Genomic DNA, 22,603 nt, shown 5'->3' on the forward strand with positions numbered 1-22,603 from the left:
CTCTTCAGCTGTAGACTAGCGCTCTACCACTTGAGCCACAGTGCCACTTCTGGTTTTCTAGTAATTTTTATTGGAGATAAGAGTCTCACGGACTTCCTGCCCAGGCTGGCTTTGAACCGCAATCCTCAGATCTCATTCTTCTGAGTAGCTAGGATTACAGGCGTGAGCCACTGGTGCCCGGCTTTTCTTCTCTGACTTTTAAATTTAATTGATGTATTTGATTGCATAGGTAACATATTCAACATCTACTGAGGTGTATACAGTGAACAGACCACTACCCATGCTTGTTCACCAGTTCCCTTCAGTTGAGAGACAGTTTCCACAATCTTGAACCTTCTCTTAGAAATATTTTAGGATATGTAAACATATTCATGATGTGATAGAATTATATATAGGGTTTAGGTTGTTTAACCCTTGGATACAGGTTTCTTTTGTCGTTCTACCAGCTTATACAGCTTTTGGGGCATTAGAAATATGGTCATATAACCGTATTATTATTTTGACCGCCATTCTTTGTTAAGACAAATCATTGAATTCTTTTGTAAGTGTGGGTTTTTTTTTCCCCTCTAGGAATTAACCGTAAACAATGAGAAGTCACGAATTAATAGCCCTCAGCCTGCTGAAAACCCTCAACCAATTACCGAGAAGTCTGATCAGCCCACTCCTGCTTATGAGTACTATGATGCTGGCAGTCATTGGTGCAAAGACTGTAATACTATTTGTGGGACCATGTTTGACTTTTTCACCCATATGCACAATAAGAAGCATACACAGGTAAGTAGTTTGTCCTATGTTGTTTCACTTCCCTTCCAACTTTTATATTCCTATCTACATTACAAAGCTGGAAATGAAACATTCTCACATGGGCAGGAGCCCCAATCTGAAGAGCCAAGAGATACCAGCAAAGGAGATGCCATCCCCAGGGTTCAATCCAGGGGATCTACCTATAACTAAACACCATGATGAGTGTAAGTGAGGCTTCTGCCTCTTTTGATTCCTTGTGTACCTGATTTTTTTGTTTCATTTATCTGTTTCTAGTACTTATTCTAACATGTGTTTACCTTTTCCACAGGTGATTTCCGTTTAAACAGTTGGCAGAATGGGTGGGTTGGGTGGGTAACTGGGGACTTCTGGCTCCCTAGTCTTATGTGTGAGGGAAAAAAAAGAGAGACAAGGGGGTCATTGAGTTTTTAGTGCTGTTGTGTGAGCACCTCTGCCTCTTGCAAATAGACACTGGATCCCTACAACAGACCTTGGGCTTCCAAGACCCAGAGTGAGACCAAGCAAGATGCTATAAAGCGCACTGATAGGATAACTGTTCCTGCAAAAGGTATGTTTCCTCTATCTCTTTTGTGGTTTCCTTATATTTATCTGAGTAAATTGTGTCTCTAACTAATGTGTTAGGAAGCAATATAGCATGAGACATAGCTGCTCTTTTAACAAAGTCTAAGAATGTCCCATCTATCTATCTATATATATGAACTCTAATATATATATATATATAATTGTCTTATAGGTATATACACACATATATATGTATGTATACATACTTTAAGTGATATACATGTATCATATATATACTTTAATTGACATGATATGTCAATTAAAATGATATGTAAAGTAAGATATATATATATATATACTTTAAGTGATATATATGATATCCATGTGATATCTATCATATATGTGCCTTAAAATATAGGCAAACAACTGTCTTTGTCATTAGTTTATACATTTATTTGAAATCCAGACATAAAAGGCAGTAAGACAGTAATTTAATTCTTCAACTAAGAACTATAAAGTACTTGAGGTAGTGTTATTAAGGAGTAAATTGATAAGAAAAAAAATTTGTATTTAAATTTTTCAATTTCTTACCTTTGCAAATAGTCAATTCTGCTAATATATCCTTCAATGTAGATTACTGATATAATGATCCTCATACAAATGGCAATAGAATAACTACCTTGGAGAATTGTTTTTTGTTTTTTGTCAGTTGTGGGGCTTGAACTCTGGGCTTGGGCGCACTTTAGCTCAAGGCTAGCGCTCTACTGCTTGAGCCACAGCACCACTTCCAGCTTTCTATTGATTTATTGGAGATAAGAGTCTCATGGACTTTCCTGCCCGGGCTGGCTTTGAACCGTGATCCTCAGATCTCAGCCTCCTGTGCAGCTAGAATTACGGGCATGAGCCACCAGTGCCCGACTGGAGAATAGTTTTTAAATCTCCTAAGATGATATCCTAAGTGATATTTAGAGTTTAGGAGAGTCAGCAATAGGAGTGGATCTGGCAAAGGAACCTGCAGAATTTACCAGATAAGTGTTCCCAAGAAATAGAGGAATAGAGGTCTAGAATTCAAGCCTTAGGTTAGGAAGACTGCAGGATTCATCTAAATGATTTTTCTGACTCCAAATTGGATAAGGTTCTCTTACTACAAAAGAGTGGTGAGATTTCCTTGTTTGCTGTCATTCTTGGTGAAAAAAACTTGTTTCCTTAGCCTTCTGTTTCTTTCAGGCTCTGAGTTTTTAATTCCCATCACTGGATTTTACTGCCAGCTCTGTGAGGAATTTTTTGGGGATCCAATTTCTGGAGAGCAACATGTAAAGGGTCACCAACATAATGAGAAATACAAGGTTAGTCTTTGTATACCATGTGGCGTTTTCTACTCTCTATAGTAATTTTTTTGACTTTGTCACTTCAAAGCTAGAAAAAAACCATTGACACTTCAAATTATATAACTATTATGGAAATTCTCAATCCTGAGCTAACAATCCTGTCCTAACTAGCTTGAGAGATACTGAGCTAGTTAGAACCATCTTTAATCCTTAAAAAGAAATCTAGAGATTTCTAAGTAAATTCTAGCAGTTGCAGGGGCCAAGGTTTTCTTTCTTAGAGTAATTTGACTAGTTGTTGAGCCTTTATCTTTTCTTTTCTTTTTTTCTCAGAAATATGTGGAGGAAAACCCATTGTATGAGGAGCGGCGGAATCTGGACCGCCAAGCTGGCTTGGCTGTCGTCCTAGAGACAGAACGGCGACGGCAGAATGAACTAAAGCGCAAACTTAGTGAGAAACCAAAGGAAGAGAAGAAAGAAAAAAAGGCAAAGGTTGTGAAAGAAGTGAAGGAAGATGAACAGGTCTCTGCAGAATTAGAGGACCAGCTCTCTGAAGGTGGGAATTCCCCTGAAAAAGCTGAAAATAAAAGGAACATTAGCATCAAACTCCATGTGAAAGAAGAGGTGAAAAAGGAACCACCAATATCATCATCTTTTGGGAAATTTAGCTGGAAGAAGACAGAAAAAGAAGAGGAGAAAAGTTCAGTGGTGGCCCCAAGCATCCTTAAGGAAGAGGCTATAGAAAATAGTAAGGACAAGGAAGATGTCAAAGCTGAACCTGGGAAGGCAAAGCCCATCAAAATCAAGCTTTCTGGGAAAACTGTTGTTGCACATACTAGCCCTTGGATGCCTGTTACAACTTCAACACAGACTAAAATTCGACCCAACCTGCCTATCCCATCTACAGTACTCCGCAAATCAGGTTCAGCCACAGTGAGCAAGCCCGCTCCTCTTAATACCTTTCTGTCTATCAAGTCCCCTGGAACTACTGCTAAACCTCTGCCAGTGGTTAAAGAGTCTTCAGCTGATCTCCTCTTGCCTCCAGATATCATCTCCAAAGCTTTTGGAGGGGAAGAGGTGATTCTAAAAGGATCTCCAGAGGAAAAAACGGTGCTAGCTGAAAAAAATGAGCTATCCCATATACCTGAGCAGATGTTGCCACCTCCCCCACCCCCCCCACCCCCACCACCTCCACCACCCCCAATTATACCTCATCCAGTTGCTCCAACTCCTACTCACGTAAATACTGCCTTGGCTCCTATAAAATCCAACTCAGTTGTATCTCAGACTCTTAGTGCTGGTTTTCTGGGTTCAAATAGCTTGAATCCAGAAATGTCTGTAACTATCATGCGTTCAGCACAGCCACCTGCCATTCCTTCTGATGAAACGGCTCCTGGGGTGAGTGAGAGTGACCAAGACCAGACTCTGTTCTCTGTATTAGTACGTCCTCCACCACCCCTCTCAAGTGTATTCACTAAACAAGCCAAAAAATTGGAGAAGCGAAATCCATGCTTAGCCACAGCCAATGCTAAGGACCTATATGACATATTCTACAGTAGTGGTGGAAAAGGAGCCCCTGAGACTAAGCTGAGCTGTGGCCCATTGGCCAATGGGGAAAATAATAATCTCACCAAGACTGAAAGTTCAGATACCTCTTCTACCTTGAACAGCAGTGCTTCCCAAGAGGACTTACCTCAAGATAGGGATTTGGTTACTGCACCTGTAGTCAGTAACCCTGAAAATCCCATTGCAGAAACACTGGTGTCCATAGGGAAATGGCCAGTTGTAGAGCATGTAGACTCAAAAGGCAGAGACAGCAGTCATGGCTTCTTACAGCCTTTGGCAAGGTTGTGCCAAAACAGGCCTTATGAAACTGTTACCCCAAAGACAGATACTTTGGCCTCATGGACTTCCAGCTCCCTCCAGAGTGACATTGATAGAGATATACTTCCACAAGGGAAAATTGATTTTGGCCCGGGAGAGCCAGTACCACCTGGTATAGACTTACCTCCTCAACTAGACACAGATACACACTGTCAAACCAAGGATTCTCAGAAGTTGGTAAAAGTTCATCTTACAGATTCTGATAATCAAGACAAGGGGAGCCAAGAGCTCCTCCAACCTGATAACTGTGGAGAAAGTGAGATAGAGACAAATACTGAAACAAAAGGAAAGGTGGAAATTGAAGAGGGAGTAGGTGCCAGCATTGTGCTCCATACCCACAGCTTAGCAGATTCAGATTTAAATAGCAAGAACAGATGGGAAGGAGAAGTAAAACAGCCCAAATTCAGTAACAAAGAAGCAGAACAACCTAAGAAATTGGTGACAGGATATGAAACCCCAAGTAAAGTAGTAATTGAATTGAGTAGTGCACAGGCATTCTCCTCTACAAAGGCAAAAATAGATACATTTTCATCAGAAACAATATCCTTATTCCATAATCCACAAGATACACCTAGAATTTCTGCCCCAGTATTGCTGCTTGAGTCCCCAGCCAGATCAGATATATGTTTAACAGGTAGTCCCCAGAAGAAAGGAGTTAACATTGACAGTCAAGAGTGGCTTGAAAATTCAGCTTCCAGGACTTCTAGGTATAGAACCTTCAAATTCAAGAAAGAAAGATCAAAAGATTTTCAAGGTAAAATGATCTACAAGCCTTCTGTTTGGAACAAGAACAAGAGGCCAGAGAAACCAGAAGTGGAAGTTGTAGAGCCACAAGATATCTGTCCAGAACAGACAGTGACAATAGAAACTGAGGCTAAGGAGCTTGCTGCCCGGAGTAATCTGGGAAGTATGCATGTTGACTTGTGCAGTACTCAGGTAGCACATGGATCCCCAAGTACCCTTTCTCAGAAAGCATATGAAGAAAATTCTGTATCACCTATAAGATATGATCCCTCTATCCCCAATGACTTTGAACCAATTTCCTCATTGTCTGGGTTTCCTTTAGATTCTCCCAAACCCCTGGTGCTTAACTTTGAAACGGAGGGTGAACACAACTCATCTAATCCCTCAAATGGGAGGATCACTTCTAACTATTTGAAAACTGGGCTTTCTGTAGAAAATTTTGACTGTGGCTTGGGGGGCTTAGAAGGAACACACCAGGCCCTTGACCTTTTGACAGGGGGAATGTTGCCTGAGGAAGTTGAAGAAGCTTCACAATTAAAGAAGCAAGATTCACTCACATCCAAAACAGTTAATCCTACAGGCTTTGGGCCATCTTCTTGCCTTCCAGACCTTGTTGACTTTGTCACACGGACATCGGGAGTTCCAAAAGAGAAACTATGTTCTTCTCTCGCTGAGCCAGGTGACCCTCTAAAGTGTAGTTCCCTGGAGATGGGACCTCTGCAGCTAGAAATTTTGGATGCGTCCATCCCAGAAGTAGCAGTTGATCAAGCAGATGAGGACAGTGATAATGCTTTGAATTTGGTAAAAACTCCAACTTCAGGATCCCTTTCGAAGGAACAGATAGTTGGAGGCAATACAGTCCCTCAATTAACTGAACAAGAAGCTGCCATTGATGCCACCAAGGACCACACACAATCCAGTGTTCATATATAATAAATAATACCCAGGGCTACTTGTGGATCAATCAAATTAGCTTCTAGAAACCAGATACCTAGATGATCCAGGACAAGTTAGCAATTTTACCTGGAACCTATACCCAGAAATACACTCAGCAGCTTAACCGTAACATTTGCGGAACTTAAGAAAATTTACCTCTTCAAACAAAACTTACTTTAAAATATCAAAAAAATCGTAACTTCTATATATGTATCTGTTAAAAATATTCTGTTACCTTTTTCTTAATTTTTCCTACTTTGTCATTAAAGTCAAATGTCGATCTGGCTCACCACATAGTGTGCTTTGGTTGTATTTTGGCCTTGACTCGCTGCAGTTTCTGGATGTTGGGGAGGAGGGAGACAGCTGACTTCTCATCTGCTGTGTTATATTCCTATCCAACTTCCTGGGCAGCTGACAGCACCTCTGGGAGAAAACCAGGAGGCTTGCTGAAAAAGGAAGAGTTGTCCTTTTAGGTTTTCATTTGGATGGGCCTGCCTTAATTGTTTGAAATGTCACGTGAGTAGCCTTTTTATTTAATGATGTCTACTTCCCTTATTGGCATGTCAACTCCCATATGTCTTTTATTCTCTTGCCTTTGCTTGAAGTGATCCTGTTTGGAAATGGCCTCAAACATAGAAGAATATCTGACAGGCTCTTTTTTGTTTTGTTTTTGAGGTCACTTGTATTTTTGGAATGGCCTTTGCTCATTGTATTGTGAACTAGTAACAATTTGCATTTAATTGTTTAGCAGCTATTTCTGTTCAGAAATAGAAGATAAGAACCTGATCTTGTAATTGGAGTCATTCTATGTTCCATAAACCTATATGTATCCCATCTTCTACCTCTCCCTTTACCATTATTTACACCATAGTGTGATGTTTGGGTTGTATATTTTGTTAAAAAGATTAAAGAATTTATGACTTGACTTGGACAAGCTTAACTTTATTTTTAATGTGTTACTTTCGTGGAATAAATGTATTGATCTCAAGTTTCAGAATTTATTTTTTATTTTTATTTTTTTTTGTCGGTCGTGGGGCCTGAACTCTGGGCCTGGGCGCTGTCCCTCAGCTCTTCAGCTGTAGACTAGCGCTCTACCACTTGAGCCTCAGCCCCACTTCTGGCTTTCTCTGCTTATGTGGTGCTGAGGAATCGAACCCAGGGCCTCATGCATGCAAGGCAAGCACTCTACCACTGAGCTACCTTCCCAGCCCGATGTTTCAGAACTTTTGTTTTGAAAGTACTGCAGTTTGAACTCAGGACTTTGTGCTTGCTAGGCAAGGACACCACACACATTTGAACTTCAAAGGATAACTAGAATAGTGAACACCTGTTACCTTACTGTTACTACTCCCCAATCATTCTTTCCCCCAGTTACTTCTTTCTTGCTGCCAGAATATATAGTTATACACAATGCATGTATGTGTGTATTTATAAGTCATATCCATGCCCCAGTGCTGTCCCAAATTGGTAGTAGTAATGTCTTCCTCTTGTGAAGTTTATCCTCTCTCTTCTCCTCTCTCAGTATCTGCTGCTTTTGCTAATTGGCTAGCACTTTACCAACTGAGCCACTCCTCCAACCCCATCTTGTGCTTTCTCTCTCTAGGCTCTTTTGGGACCTGAAGGACAATCAGGAATTCTTATTGGGATTTCCTCAGTAATAAGAACAAATTGTCAGCCTGGTGTTGGTGGCTCATGCCTATAATCCTAGCTACTCAGGAGGCTGAGATCTGAGGATCACAGTTCAAAGCCAGCCTGGGCAGGAAAGTCCGTGAGACTCTTATCTTCCAGAAAACTGGAAGTGGCACTGTAGCTCAAGCAGTAGAGCACTCGCTTTGAACAGGGACAGCGCCCAAGCCCAGAGTTCAAGCCCCACAACCAAAAAAAAACAAAAAAAAAAACAGGCACTGGTGGCTCACGCCCGTGATCCTAACTACTCAGGATGTTGAGATGTTCTTAAGAATCATGGTTCAAAGCCAGTCTGTGCAGGAAAGTACATGAGACTGATTGCCAGTTAATTAGTACCAAGCCAGAAAAGGAACTATGGCTCAAAACGGTAAGAGCACTAGCCTTGAGCACAAAAGCTCAGGGACAGAGTTCAGGCCCTGAGTTTAAGCCCCAGGACCAGCACACACACAATCATCAGTAGTTATGTTTGAATGTGAGCAAATACTTAATTTTATCTAAGTTGCATAAATAACTCCTTAAAAATGTCACTTGGCTTTATGAACAGAGGTTCCTGCCTTATAGCATATTCAGAGGGCATGTGATTACCTTTAGTTATCTTTCTACTAATATTGCTACTATAGCTAAATCTTCCCACATTATGTCATTTTTCTGAAAAGTCAAAAAAGTCAAAACAATCAGTTAAAGCCAGGTGCCAGTGGCTTGTGCCTGTAATCCTAGCTATTCAGGAGGCTGAGATTTGAGAATCATTGTTCATAGCCAGCCCAGGCAGAAATGTCCATGAGATTCTTTCTCCAGTTAATCACCAGAAAGCCACAAGTGGTGCTGGCTCAGACTGGTAGAACACTAGCCTTGAATGAAAAGTTCAAAGACAGCCCTAAGGCCCTGAGTTCAAGCCCCACAACTGACCAAAGACAAACCAATCAGTTAATGTTTTGATAGCAGGCCATGCTAGAATACATGTATGTCTGTAACACTGACAAGTTCGGGGACGGGAAGAATGGGGAATGAGATGGGAAGTGGCCATCTATCACTAGGCACATTATGTATGTATTTTAAGTGGAGAAGAGTTCGGAGAGGAGATAACCTCTGACAAAACTAAGATAGTTCATGTTTTGTTAATACTTATTTTTTGTGCTGGTACTAGGGCTTGAACTCGGCCTGCTCACTGTCCCTCATTTGCTCATTTGCTCTACCACTTTAGCTACAGCTTCACTTTTGGCTTTTTGGTGGTTAATTGAAGAGTCTCATGGACTTTCCTGCCCCAGCTGGCTTCAAATGGCAGTCCTCATATCTCAGCCTCCTGAGTAGCTAGCATTATAGGCATGAACCACTGGCACTTGGCTGTTTTTAATATACTTCTAAGCACTGGTTCTCCTTGCCTCCACAAAGCTTACCTACCAAGTACAGAAGGTGAACCTAAACAAAGACTCCATTTATTAATAATGTTTTCTTTATAGTTTAATTTTTCAATTGTTTATATAATTATACACAGAGAGATAGAATTCATTAATAAGTCAATTAACTTAAAATGAAAAATCTTTAAATATCACCACTGATTTGCCCTCAGTTCACATACACTCAGAGAAAACATTAATAAACATGTATGATTGTTATAGTACTTAACATGGTTGTAATCTTATGTTTCCCTAACTGCATCATAAATTCTTCAGAGGAAGTCATCTTTGTTTATTATGTTTTTAACCATTGTATTCACAGCATGTAGGTACCTGACACAGGATACTCAATAAAAAAAATTATTGAATCAAGGTGGTGATAGTAGCTGTTTTTATTCTGATAATACTTAGCAATTTATAAGTAGGTTAAAAATTAAATTGTTGATTGTGTTTACTGAGTACTCAGCACTCTAAAAGCAACTGTTCTCTTCTGTTCTAGGTCTTTATGCATAGAACACTGTAGTTGTGTTCTTCAAGGTGCCAGTGGTTCCCTCATTTCAATGGCATTCTTAAGTATGATGCCAGCTTAGGAGGCAGACACTACCTCTGCAGCCCCTACAAGGGACACCAGGTGTGGGAAGGTGGTGAACTTACCCTAGCGTTAATTAAAAAAAAGGGGGGGGGGAGATTTGAGGGCTTTGATTTTTTGATGACTGCATTTTTTCCCTCCAGGCAGATAAGCATGTTGAAGTCAGATAGTCAAACCCAGAATCTCTTGAGTTGGCTGAAGTGGTTAACATTTTCTGGCCCATCTAACATCTTGTCATCTTATCAAAATTAATTTCATTTCTATATAGAAACAAAAATTAACTGAGTTTATTTTGTAAGAGAAAAAAAAGGATGTTCTTTTTTCCATTTTCTGTTGCGTTTTAGTCTTCTGACAGGGAAGATGCATTTTACATAAAATTATCCACACATGTAAATAGTACATATGCATACATATGTAAAAGTATACATCAGTAAGTGTTATCTGGTGCTACAGAACTATAGGATGGGTTTTGGGGACTTTCTGTATATTGCATGGTAATATTTTTTTCTTAAAGCTGTATCTCTATTTAGTGCATGCCTGTCTTCACTCCTCACATCTGTATTCCATCCTTACAAAAAAGGTCTCTATTCCCATCTATGCAGGGGCAGCATTACTTTGTCAAGGAATCCCCAGCCATTCTGCCTTTCTCTATCTCTTCTTCTCTTGACCTTACCTCTGTTGAGCTGATTGTGACTATCTACTGATATTGTACAACTAGGCATTAAATGATTTCAATAAGGTACTAGTCTTTATCACAAAGTCTTAGTGGGATGCAATAGGATGGAAGAAAGAGCCTGTTTAAATAGAACCATTTAAATAAAGCCTTACAGGTTTCTGTCTCAAGCATAGGAAACAAGGCAAGAAATAAAAAAAGTTTTGTAGAAAATACGGGAAATTAGTATGTTTAAGAGAAGTGAAAGCTGAGCACCAGTGGGCTTACACCTGTAATCCTAGCCACTCAGGATGTTGAGCTCTGAGCATTGCAGTTGGAAGCCAGCCCGGGCAGAAAAGTCCATGAAACTCTTATCTCTAATAAGCTTTTTCCAGAAAAAGCTGGAAGTGGTGTTGTGGCTCAAGTGGTAGAGCACTAGCCTTGAGTAAAAGAAACCCAGGGACAGTGCCCAGGCCTTGAGTTCAAACCCCAGGACTGCAAAAAAAAAAAAAAAAAAAGTGAATGTTCAGGATAAAAATAGAAACTTAAAATGGGAGAATAAAAGAAGTGAAGAAAGCAACCAGAGAAAACCTACCATATTTATGCATTATTTAATTTCATCTTCATTCATAGTCTCTTAAGGTTCTATCCATTCTTCTTACAGAATCACACATGCTTAACTATGTAAGAATAATTATGACCACATTGTTATTAACTGTCATCCCTTTATCTTCCTTTCTTCTCAGGGACAATTCCAGAATTCTTCAGATTTCCAAAGGAAGATCTGCAGTAAACATTTCTGCTCCAGGGAGGCAGGGCTAGAAGCCACTGAGACCCTGAAAATGATGAGCATCCTTGTGGCCAGTAGGCCATCACCTCTAGGATCTGACTTAGAGAAGGTGGGTATGGCTGCTTGGGGGCAAACCTGGGTTGTGAAGAAGGCCAGACATTTTAGCTGCCAAAAAATGAGTGAGCTAATGAATGAACTCATTGTATATATGTATATATGTGCATAAGTATATATGTATCTACCAGTAGAGGAGGAACAAGATGAGAATGAACAGAGTATATATTTTAGACTTCCATTCCACACTTCACTTAACATTGAATAAATAAACTTCCATTTCTCATTTGTGCTCTGATACTTTCAAAGCTGAAAACTTTGTTTCCCCATTCTTTTTAGACTCTAGGCTCCAATATCCCTAGCAACTAGACCATCTACCTTGGTTTGAGGCTATTTTAATGCCCCATGAAATAATTAAAGAACAGAGCTGGGAATATGGCTTAGTGGTAGAGTGCTTGCCTAGCATACATAAAGCCTGGGGTTCACTTCCTCAGTACTACATATACAGGAAAAAGCCAGAAGTGGTGCTGTGGTTCAAGTGATAGAGTGCTAGCCTTAAGCAAAAGAAGCTCAATGACAGTGCCCAGGCCCTGAGTTCAATCCCCAGGACTGGGGGGAAAAAAATCAAAGAACAACTGGTATGTCCTTAGAGGAGAGGGATACAAGGAAGATAAAGGACGGTCAAGGAAGGAGGAACAATCACAAAGAAAATGTTTGAAAAATCCTGGGAAATCAGACTTTAGGATACAGGAGCAGGTAAATACCATTCCTTACTCTCTGGGTTTTTTTTGGGGGGAGGGGTCAAGCGCTAGCCTTGAGCTGAAGGGCTGAGGGACAGCGCCCAGGCCCAGAGTTCAGGTCCCGTGACTGACAATAATAATAATAATAACAATAATAATAAACCATACAATGTATAGCTAAAGCCATCAGTAGATGGCTTTCAAGTAAAGAGTAAGAAGTATCTCCAGGCCTTCTGTTACTACTCATACCTAAGCATTATCCTGTGGATGAAGCAATGGAAAGCAACTGGTGCCAGTGCTGCCAACACTTTGTCACCACCACTTTCTCTCCAGCCCAAGATCTGTTTCTCATCAGCTCTCACAATCTTCCCAGGTACAATCAGGGTGTTAGTCACAAGCTTTCCTTTCTAACTGATACACAGTCATGGTCCAACCTCTGTTTTGCTGCTTAGAACTTAGTTATCGAGTTGTATCTGAAGTCCATGTGTAAGTCAGAATGTTTTTCCCTTTGTATGTCTTCTATTTGATATACTAGAGTTTGTCTATCTCCAATATCTTTTTTTGGGGTGTGCAGTCCAGGGCTTTGAACTTTTGTTTGGCTTTCTTGAGCCACAGCCAGTTCTCTACCACTTAAGCCATACAACCAGTCTGTTGTATATGTTAAGAATGAAGAAACATTTAAGATCTATTTTTATTAAAATATAATGTTAAAATTTATTTTTTAAGGGGCTGGGGAGATGGCTCAGTGGTAGAGCGCTTGCCCTGCATGCCTGAGGCCCTGGGTTCGATTCCCCAGCACCACATAAGCAAATAGAAAAAAGCCAGAAGTGGCGCTGTGGCTCAAGTGGTAGAGTGCTAGCCTTGAGCTGAAGAGCTGAGGGATAGGGCCCAGGCCCAGAGTTCAGGCCCCATGACCGGACCCAAAAAAAAACAAAAACAAAAAATACAATTTTTTTTGTCAGTTGTGTGGCTTGAACTCAGGGCCTGGGTGGGCACTGTCCCTGAACTTTTTCACTCAAGGCTAGAGCTCTACTACTTCATACCACAGTGCCATTTCTGGTTTTCTGGTGGTTAATTAGAGATAACAGTCTCATGAACTTTCCCACCTGGGCTGACTTTGAACGGTGATTCTCAGATCTCAGCCTCCTGAGCAGCTAGGATTATAGACATGAACTACCAGCACCTGGTTCTGTTTAGCTTTCTCAGGAACTGCCTGTTTTCCAAAGCAATGCTCTACTTTACCACCGACGATGTATGAGGGATCCAGCTTTGTCATATCCTTGCCAACACTTGGAACTTTTTTTAAAATTTCAATGCCAGTCCTGAGACATCAGAGCCTGGATGCTGTTCCCTGAGTTTTAGTGCTTAAGGTTGATACTCTGCCCCTTGAGCTATAGCTCTACTTACAGCTTTTTAAAATTTGAGTTAAGAGTCTCACTAGGAAGTGGCGCTGTGGCTCAAGTGGTAAAGAGCTAGCCTTGAGCTGAAGAGTCTCACCAGGACTTTCCTGCCTGGGCTGGCTTTGAACCTCAATACTCAGATCTCAGCCTTCTGAGTGGCTAGGATTATAGGCATGAGCCACTAGTTACAGGTTTTTGCTATCTTTTAAATGACAACCATCCTAGTATGTTTAAATAGTACCATATTTTGGTCCTGATTTGCATTTTCCTAGTGACTGATGATGTGAAACATCTTTTAAGGTGTTTGAAGAACATTTGTGTATTTTCTTTGAAAGAACATTTATTCACACTGTGCATTTCTAATTATATTGTCCTTTTATTATAACAAAGTAAGTCAGTTGTTACTTGACCCTTACCAGATAGATGATTTGCTAATATTTTCTTACATTCTGTGAGTAAATTTCTTTTAAGTGTGCTTTGAAGTACTGCTGGGCTATTTTTAACATATTTAAAAATCTTAAACTAAATTATAAATACATGATAGGCCTTTAAATTATACTTTTTTTTTGTATGTGCACTAGAACTTGAACTCTGGGCCTTATACTCATCTTTTTCAATCAAGGCTGGTGCTCAAATACTTGAGCCACACCTCCAGTTCTGGCTGGTTAATTGGTAATAAGAGTCTTACAGATTTGTCTGCCCAGACTGGCTTTGAACCTTAATCCTCAAATCTTAGCCTCTTGAGTAGCTAAGGATTAACAAGCCTGAGCCACCAGTACCCAGCTAAGTAATCCCTAATATTTTTTGGTGATACTAGGGTTGAGCTGAAGACCTCAGCCTTGCTAGGCCAGGTACTCTACCACTTGAGCCCCACCTCCAACCCCAAATTATACTTTTAAATATAATAAGAAATACAATTTTATGAGCAAGCTATTTATTGTATGCAGAATGTTTTGAGGCTTCCAAACAAGGAGTTTTGAATTCATGAAGAAACTCATCATTTAAAAGTGACAGTTATAGCTGGGCGCTGGTGGCTCACGCCTGTAATCCTAGCTACTCAGGAGATCTGAGAGGATCTGAGATCTGAGGATCACGGTTCAAAGCCAGCCCGGGCAGGAAAGACCATGAGACTCCTATCTCCAATAAACCACCAGAAAACCGGAAGTGGCGCTGTAGCTCAAGTGGTAGAGCGCTCTCCTTGAGCTGAAGAGCTGAGGGACAGCGCCCAGGCCCAGAGTTATTAGTTATATAGCACTTTAAGTGCTAGGTGCTGTATAACTCATTTAATTCCTTACCAACTCTGTGAGATAGTTTTGTGCTGCTACTCATTGTACAGAAAAGAAAGTTCACAGGCTGTGAAGGTGGCTCAGTGGTAGAGTGCTTTCCTTGCATGCATGAGGCCCTGGGTTCGATTCCTCAGCACCACATAAGCAGAAAAAGCCAGAAGTAGCACTGGCTCAGGTGGTAGAGCGCTAACCTTGAGCTGAAAAGAGGGACAGCACCCAGGCCCAGAGTTCAGGCCCCATGACTTGAAAAAAAAAATTCAGGAAATGGAAACAAGAGGTTTTTCCTTTTTGTTTTCTTTGTCTTGTTTGATCGTTTGCCTGTCTTATGGAGGGCAAGGGGGAACACAGAAATAAGGGGACAAAGGGTGAACAAATGCAGCAATGGTACTCATTAGACACTATGTTGAAAATGAACTATATGACTTGTAGGTGGGGATGGGAAGAAAAACGGGGAGAGCGAGGGAAGGGGTGACATTGTCATAAAAGAAACATACCCTTTACCCAACTTATGTAACTGTACATCACCTTTATAGTAACAATAAAAAAATATTTACAAAATAATTTTTTAAAGTTTGCCTGCAAGCTGAGTGAATACCAAAGACAGACTTCGCATTTCACCTGACAGACTGACCGGGCTGAATTAACCAGCGTGAAGAGCTACCTTTTGGCTTGGAGGGTGAGGAGAATGTTTTCCTGGCATCTGTACTGTGGACATTTTCCTCTCTTCACCAACCCAGAAACTAGAGCCCCTACCCCCCACATCCCGTCATTTTCACTGTGCCTCTGTGCTCCCAGCCCCAAGCCCCTCATCTTTTATGTGCTTCGAAGTAACTGAGAAATTGTTTTCCAGGTGGAATGGTTCGAAATTTCTGTGCCCAATGAGTGCTCATAACCCAGTGGGCTCAAAGCGAGCAGTGGGCGGAGCCGCCGAGGGGCGGAAGGATCCCAGCGGCCAGGTCTGCGAGTGAGCAAGCGGACCTAGTGGAGCCATGAGCTGGACCTGCCCGCGTTGCCAGCAACCTGTTTACTTTGGTGAGGTCTGGCCTGAGGAGGGGGAAAAATGGGGGCAAGTTTGAGCTGCTTGGGTTCCCCGGGAATGGCGACGGTGTGGCCCAGACAGCTTTTTCTACCTGTAGCAATGCTTGCGTGTGTGTGATTCCCCTGCTCTCTGCCAGCGAGCCCCATGGGGCACAGGGCACCGGGGTTGGATGGAGCCGGACTCCCTGCAGGCATTATGTCTGTCTCCAGGGAGCAGCGCTGGTGGGCTCTTCCTCCTGGGGACTGAAGGGGTAAAAGGAGGCTGTCTGGTGCAATTTTGGCTGTATGGAGCTATGTTCTACCTTGTTCCTCACAGCTGAGAAAGTGAGCTCCATGGGCAAGAACTGGCACCGCTTCTGCCTGAAATGTGAACGCTGCCACAGCGTCTTGTCCCCTGGTGGACATGCAGAGGTGAGGCCTGCCCAGGATATACAGCCTTATCTCTTCTCCCAACTGGCCCCCAACTTCAGCTTGGAAGCCAGCCAAGGGCAGCCTCACCAGCTAAGTTCAGGGTCACCCACCCAATGGGCCTCACACCAACCAAGCTTTGTGCCATGACGCCACAGCTTGGGGGTGGGTACACACAGTCACCTCCCCTTCCACCCCTACCTGTTTTTGCTCTGTCCCTGCACTTCAGTGGCCATTCTGGCATGCCAGCCTATCACCCACCCTTTCTAGTCCTTCTAGAACGGGCCAGTGGACACATACCTGGCAGCTTAGCTTGGGGAAGGCCTGTGAGGCAGGGCCTCCTAGCTCTGAGTGACCCCCTTGCCTCTGGTTGTGCTTGTGCCCAGCACAATGGGAGGCCATATTGCCACAAGCCGTGCTATGGAGCTCTCTTTGGACCCAGAGGTAAGTACTAGCCTAGAAGGCCAGGGGCCACAGAACCCTGCCTGTGGCTGGGAACTAGGGCTTCAGACCTGACACTCCTTCCCCAACTGGGTGATTCTCTGCAGGAGTGAACATTGGTGGTGTGGGCTGCTACATCTATAACCTCCCCACTCCTCCTGCCAACAGCACTCCCCTCAGCCCTAGTGATTTCAGCCCCCCAAGGCCACGGACAGGCCTCCCCCAAGGCAAGAAAAGTAAGTAAAGCTCCTCCTCCCACCCTTCCAGATGCAGCTAAGCTGGGTCTCAGTCTTTTACCAGCCCTCTGCTCCAAAGTGCTACAACTTAGTGCTTAATAAAGTCCATGGGCCCTTTTTTGATGCTCCCTCAGATCTGCTGCTGAGAAGTTAACTGGATAGATGGCATTATTACCTTCATTTTATATGAAGGCAACTGTGGTCCAGAGAGGACAAGAGACCTTGTATATCACACAGGTGATTATACAGGTTTTTGCCTCTGAGGCAAAGCTACCCTGGAACTTAGGTCTCTTCCGGAGGCAGGCCCACACCATGGAAGGAAAGATGTATGAGTGAGGGGTTATTAGGATCCAGGCCCTCAAAATCTTCATCTTCTCTAGTCCATGTTCTTCCTACCCCCTGGAGTAGGCAAGGATAACCTGACACCTCTGCCCTGGCCAGCTCCTCTATCAGCTAAGGTTTCCTGAAGATTGAGTTGCTAACAGGGTTGGATTGTGGTGCACCTGAGCCCCTGGGGTGGGGGTGGGGGGGAGGGAGGCAGATAACAAGGAAATCATCCCTATTACATAAAGGAACGGGGCAAGAAGCAGGGCCCAAGGGGCCTTGCTCTGGTCTCTAGGAAGGCAGATTCATGGCTGTCCAGGAAGTGGGAGGAGAAACAGGATGGATTTTGGAGGGGAACAGTGCCTCGTACAGATAGGCCCTGTACCTCACCATAGCCAAAGCCAGGGCCTCTTCCCCATAAAGGCCCTCCCCACATGAAGACATTCACTGGGGAGACTTCCCTGTGCCCCGGCTGTGAGAAACCCGTCTATTTTGGTAAGTGACAATGGGATGTTTGTGAAGGGAAACACCGGGTGGTGACACGGAGATCTCAGGCAGGTGGGCCATTCTGCCCTGCCGTGCCCTGCCTTGCTCTGCCCTAAGATGGAGAACTACCACCTCTCTCCACCACCAGCTGAGAAGGTGATGTCTTTGGGCAGAAATTGGCACCGACCCTGCCTGAGGTGCCAGCGTTGCCAGAAGACCCTGACTGCTGGAAGACATGCCGAAGTGAGCAGGGTAGGGAGGGGCTAGGCTGAGGGAGGAAGATTAGACATGGAAAGAACAGGAGGCTGAGATGACTTTTTCTCTTATGTTCCAGCATGATGGCATCCCCTACTGCCACATCCCCTGCTACGGCTATCTGTTTGGCCCCAAAGGTGGGTGGCCCCACCCCAGACCTCAGGCCCAAGGTATAGCATGTCCATGATCTTGTACGGATGTGTGCTCAACTTCCCTTATGGTCAAACACACTCTAGGTCACTCCCATCTCCCCTGCTGCCCCCTCTCCCCCCCTCCCCACACTCAGCCCAATACTCCCAATTTCTATTACCCTTGGTAATAAGGCTTTCTCTCTCAGGTGTGAACATTGGTGATGTGGGCTGCTACATTTATGAATGAAGATAAGATCCAAATGAGCTACTCACAGCAGAAGTCATCCTACCTAAGGCTTCTCACCATCCCCTTCCTGGCCCAATGGGGGCTACACAATTTGCTATTTTCTTGGGGTGAGGGAAGACAAGATCCTGGGGGCTGAGCCTAGGTTTCACAGTAGATCTCTTTCTTTTTCCTATTTGGCTAGAGGACTTATGCCACCTTAATTTAAATGGTAGCCTACTGACCTTCCCAATTCCTTTCTGGGCAAATTCTGGAGCTTCAAGCTATATCATCAAACTTGCTTATTGAGCCTCAGTGTCTCCAGCTTCTCTAATAAAATATTGGCTTCTATGCCTTCAGCATTTTTTTGGGTGAGAGGTCTAAACAGCAGATTGTGTCCGAGGGGTCCTGAGAGTGCCTCAAGATAGCAGCATAAAAAGAGGTAAGAGTAGGGGCTGGGAAGGTGGCTCAGTGGTAGAGTGCTTGCCTTGCAAGCATGAGACCCTGGGTTCGATTCCTCAGTACCACATAAGCAGAAAAAGCCAGAAGTAGCGCTGTGGCTTAAGTGGTAGAGTGCTAGCCTTGAGCTGAAGAGCTGAGGGACAGCGCCCAGGCCCAGAGTTCAGGCCCCGTGACCGACAAAAAAAAAAAAAGCAGCATTAAGTCATGGCACACAAAGCTCTGTTCTCCTGGTCCCCTGACCCTCTTCTGGGTAGCCCCTAACACCACTGGACAGTATACCTGCTAGCCTCACTGGTACCAGTAGTCATCATAGGACAGGCCCTTCTTTAGCACCATCTCTAGAATAAGTACCTTATTTGGTTTGAGTATGACTATGTGTTCTGTGGGAAGCTCTGCTAAGAGGCTGTTTCATCCATTGGAGAAATGAACAGAGTAAAGCCTAGAGAAGAAAAGTCACATACCCAAGATCACAAAGACAATCAGTGGCAAGGCCGGTCCAATGGCTTCTCATCCAAGGCTCTTTCCAAATCTCATTGCTGCCTCAACCCAAGAAGTATCTTTATTTATAGAAAAGAGTCACAGAATCCCCCAGCCAAGAGAAGGATGCCCAGAATCTCTAGCAGCCCACTGCATTCTGGGAGGTTGTCCTGCTACTTGAGGCCAAACAGTCAAGGCTGATGAACACAGGCAGAGGACACAGCAACCTTCAGCCCTAGGCAGGTTCTGTGGTCCACCCCCAGTCACAAGAGCCTGCCTCTGCTCTCTCAGTGCTGCTTCAGAGCTTCTCTGAGTGCCTCTCCTCAGTTCCATTCAGTCTACACTGCATCTCTTCCTCCTGATGGCTGGAGAAGGGGTTGGGAGAAATGTGGGGTTTAATCTTGGAGTCTGCTGCCCCTTTAGGTTTGGCCCAAGGCTCTTCCTAGCTCATGGAATAAAAACAGATGCTTGTGAACATCCCTGATGAGCAGGCATAGCTGAGTGTGCACACCTGAGCCTCTTCTTGATCATCCTTAGGTATTTATGTGCATGCACATATATGAACTTGTATATTTTTCTGCAAACAGCACATCCCAGGATATCACCTGAAATACACACTCATGTACATGTGCCAAGTACATTTGTGCAGTTATGTTTTCCCTTCTGCATCGTCAGGTGTGAGGGATCTGAACCGCCCACCCCCCCCACACACACACCTCATTTTCTCCACATCCTGGATGGTCTCTGGCAGTTGGGCCTTCCTTGTCTCTGGCAGCAGGAGGGCAATGCAGCCAGCCAGCAGGGCAATGCCCCCGTAAACCAGCTTGGGCAGCAACAACCACACTCCATCCAGCAACGCCGCTAGTGGGGCCAAAGAGCCCCCCAGCCTGCCCACCAGCGAGGCCAGGCCCAGCCCCGTCTGTCTGTTCAGAAGAGAGGGTGAGAGAGGCTTTGGGTTTGGGGGTCACGCCTCAAAAGCTCCCTCCCTGGGCTGGCGGGTCTTGGGATCCCCTTCCAAAAGGCCTGCGCGGAGCCAGCGCCGCCAGAGGATGGGGTCCTATTCTGCCAACATGCCAGTCAGGCACAGCTAAAAGAAAAGTTCCAGGCAGGTTGAGAAAGAGGCGGGCAGCCCGCGGGGGCCCAGGCGCAGGCCGGCGGGGAGGGCCGGCCTTCCCGCCGTGAACGCGAGTGCGCGGTGGGCAGCCCGGCGCGCCTCGGGACGAGGCCACACCCCAGCGCAGCACGCCCCGCCCCCAGGCCGCCTCTATTCCGGGAGGTGTCTGACAAGCTCCGCCCAGGTCCCCTGGGCCTCGGTCGGCTCACCTGAGCACGGTGGGGTACAGCTCCGACGTGAAGAAGTAGGCGGTGGTGAAGGCCGCCTCAGAAAACATTTTTCCCACAACCGCCAGGGCGGTGGTCCAGGCCCTGGTCCCTGTGGAAGGGGTTCCAGCAGTGAGGAGGGGGCACCTCGGGGCGGGAGGGGGCGGAGTCGGGGCGGACCTGGGGGCGGGGCTAGGGACCGGATCTGGGAGGACAGGGGCCGGGACTGGGGCGGGGTCTGGGCGGGCTGGAGGCGGAGTCTTGCGTGCAGGGGCGGGTATGGGGCGGAGCTTGGGGCGGGGTCTGGGCCGGCAGGGGGCGGGGCGCGGTCAGCTCACCTGAGGGCACCAGCAGTCTGACCCCGTAGGTCAAGGCCGCGCCCAGCAACATCCCGGACAGCGTGAGGCGACGCCCTGCGCGGCGAACGCACAGGTAGACCAGGAGCTTGGAGGGCAGCTCCACCGCCCCGAAGAGCAGCTGCGTCTGGTACACGTCCAGCCCCAGCCCCGACAGGTCCAGAGTCAGGCCGTAATAGGAGACGTTCACTCCGAACCTGGGCGGGTCACCGCGCCACTCAGGGCCCTGCTGCCGCCTCTGTCCTTTCCCGGGGGCTTGGTCTTGTCTAGGACGACCCCAGGTGACCCGCCTGCCCACCGCCCAGCTCACCCCCCCCCCACGCCGCGCCTACCACACCACCACGCAGCACAGCGAGATGTGTCGGAGCCGTGGCGTTCGGAACAGGTCCAGGTAGGAGGGTCTCTGGACCACACGTTCCCCTTCGGCCACTTTGTTCAGGGCCTGGTGGAGGAAGAGGCGAGATGGTGACACCAGTCTCTGTATCTGTTTCTGAGTCTGTCTGTCTTTCTCTCTCCCTCCCTTCTCTCCCTCCCCCTCTCCTTCTCTCTCCTCTATCCTTCTCTCTCCCTCACTTTTTCTCTCTCTCCCTCCCTCTCTCTGGGTTTCTTTTCCTTCTCTCAGCCAGGTGGATGGAGGTGCTTGTGGGAGCCAAGAAGGTGTCCCGAGAAGCAGGACCCTCAGGAAGGTCATTCTGCAGGGCTAGGAAAAGCCACACCTGGCACCCCCAGGAGGCATTTGGCACGGTCCCTTCCCCCCTACCCACTCTCAGGCATGCACACATGCATTCACCCTCACCTCCTGGCTCAGTTCCTCCTCACCCACTGATTGGCCATTGAGCCTGGCACAGCAGAGCAAGTACCCTCTGGCCTCCTCCACACGGCCCTGGGTCAGAAGCCAGCGTGCAGACTCAGGTACCCACCTAGGAGAGGCAGGACACCCTTCAGCCAGAAAGTCAGCACCATGAGCCTACCCTCTCCTGGCACATCCAGGCGGTCAACCTCTAGGCTCTTGCTCATGCAGTTCCCACCAATGAACTCTTAGAAGTCTTTTAATGCCTAATTAATTTAATGAGGTTTTGTGTGTGTGTGTGTGTGTGTGTGTGTGTGTGTGTGTGTTATGCTTACCAGTCAGGTGCCCTACTGTTTGAATCACACACTTTTTTGCTTTATTTTCAGATAGGGTCTTACATCTTTTGTCCCAGGTTAGTCTCAAATCACAACCCTCAGCCTCTTATGGCTTCCTGTGTATCTGAGATGATAGGTATGATCACCACACCTAGTTTATTGATTGAGGTTGGGTCTCACTAACCTTTTTTCTTTTTTTTTTTGGTCACTCATGGGGCCTGAACTCTGGGCCTGGGCATTGTCCGTGAGCTCTTCAGCTCAAGGCTAGCACTCTACCACTTGAGCCATAGCACCACTTCTGGCATTTTCTGCTTATGTGGTGCTGAGGAATCAAACCCAGGGCCTCGCGCATGCAAGGCAAGCACTCTTAACACTGGACCATCTTCCCAGCCTTTTTGTTGTTGTTGGTGGTGGTCATGGGGCTTGAACTCTGGGCCTGGGTACTGTTCCTCAGCTCTTCAGCTCAAGGCAAGTGCTCTACCACTTGAGCCACAGCACCACTTCCTGTTTTCTGGTGGTTAACTGGAGATAAGACTCTCAAGGACTTTCCTGCCCGG

At 45.3% G+C, this 22,603-nt stretch overlaps 3 protein-coding genes across 10 annotated transcripts in view; 2 read left to right on the forward strand and 1 right to left on the reverse strand.

Annotated features, from left to right (window-relative positions):
• The window catches only part of Znf318 (zinc finger protein 318), a 61,114-nt gene extending 54,016 nt beyond the window's left edge, over positions 1-7,098 (forward strand). The window contains exons 8-11 of the mRNA XM_013019090.1: positions 571-774; positions 1,231-1,330; positions 2,512-2,630; positions 2,943-7,098. Of these exons, the coding sequence (XP_012874544.1) occupies positions 571-774; positions 1,231-1,330; positions 2,512-2,630; positions 2,943-6,170 (3,651 nt within the window). The 3' untranslated portion in view covers positions 6,171-7,098. The remainder of the gene's footprint in view (positions 1-570; positions 775-1,230; positions 1,331-2,511; positions 2,631-2,942) is intronic.
• On the forward strand, positions 686-18,657 carry Crip3 (cysteine-rich protein 3). 7 transcript variants are annotated; one of them, XM_013019176.1, is made up of 10 exons: positions 686-774; positions 11,241-11,393; positions 15,615-15,796; positions 16,119-16,213; positions 16,597-16,654; positions 16,759-16,887; positions 17,635-17,706; positions 17,846-17,940; positions 18,032-18,089; positions 18,290-18,657. In XM_013019176.1, exons 3-10 carry the CDS (start codon positions 15,754-15,756, stop codon positions 18,328-18,330), a joined length of 591 nt encoding a protein of 196 aa, XP_012874630.1. In that variant the 5' UTR covers positions 686-774; positions 11,241-11,393; positions 15,615-15,753; the 3' UTR covers positions 18,331-18,657. The 7 variants fall into 7 exon arrangements, 6 of the variants coding, with proteins under 6 accessions (XP_012874630.1, XP_012874631.1, XP_012874629.1 ...); XM_013019177.1 differs by lacking the exon at positions 686-774 and adding an exon at positions 1,284-1,330; XM_013019175.1 differs by lacking the exons at positions 686-774; positions 11,241-11,393; positions 15,615-15,796 and having other exon boundaries at positions 16,127-16,654.
• A 641-nt stretch (positions 18,658-19,298) lies between these two features.
• Positions 19,299-22,603, reverse strand: part of Slc22a7 (solute carrier family 22 (organic anion transporter), member 7) — an 11,963-nt gene continuing 8,658 nt past the window's right edge. For both annotated transcript variants that reach the window (XM_013019276.1, XM_013019275.1), the window contains exons 5-10: positions 21,718-21,841; positions 21,254-21,363; positions 20,904-21,118; positions 20,569-20,677; positions 19,962-20,168; positions 19,299-19,610 (exon numbers count right to left, since the gene is read on the reverse strand). In XM_013019276.1, the coding sequence (XP_012874730.1) occupies positions 19,544-19,610; positions 19,962-20,168; positions 20,569-20,677; positions 20,904-21,118; positions 21,254-21,363; positions 21,718-21,841 (832 nt within the window). In that variant the 3' untranslated portion in view covers positions 19,299-19,543. The remainder of the gene's footprint in view (positions 19,611-19,961; positions 20,169-20,568; positions 20,678-20,903; positions 21,119-21,253; positions 21,364-21,717; positions 21,842-22,603) is intronic.

This window comes from Dipodomys ordii, unplaced genomic scaffold (assembly GCF_000151885.1).
Source record: "Dipodomys ordii isolate 6190 unplaced genomic scaffold, Dord_2.0 Scaffold44, whole genome shotgun sequence".
Taxonomy (NCBI): Eukaryota; Metazoa; Chordata; class Mammalia; order Rodentia; family Heteromyidae; genus Dipodomys; species Dipodomys ordii.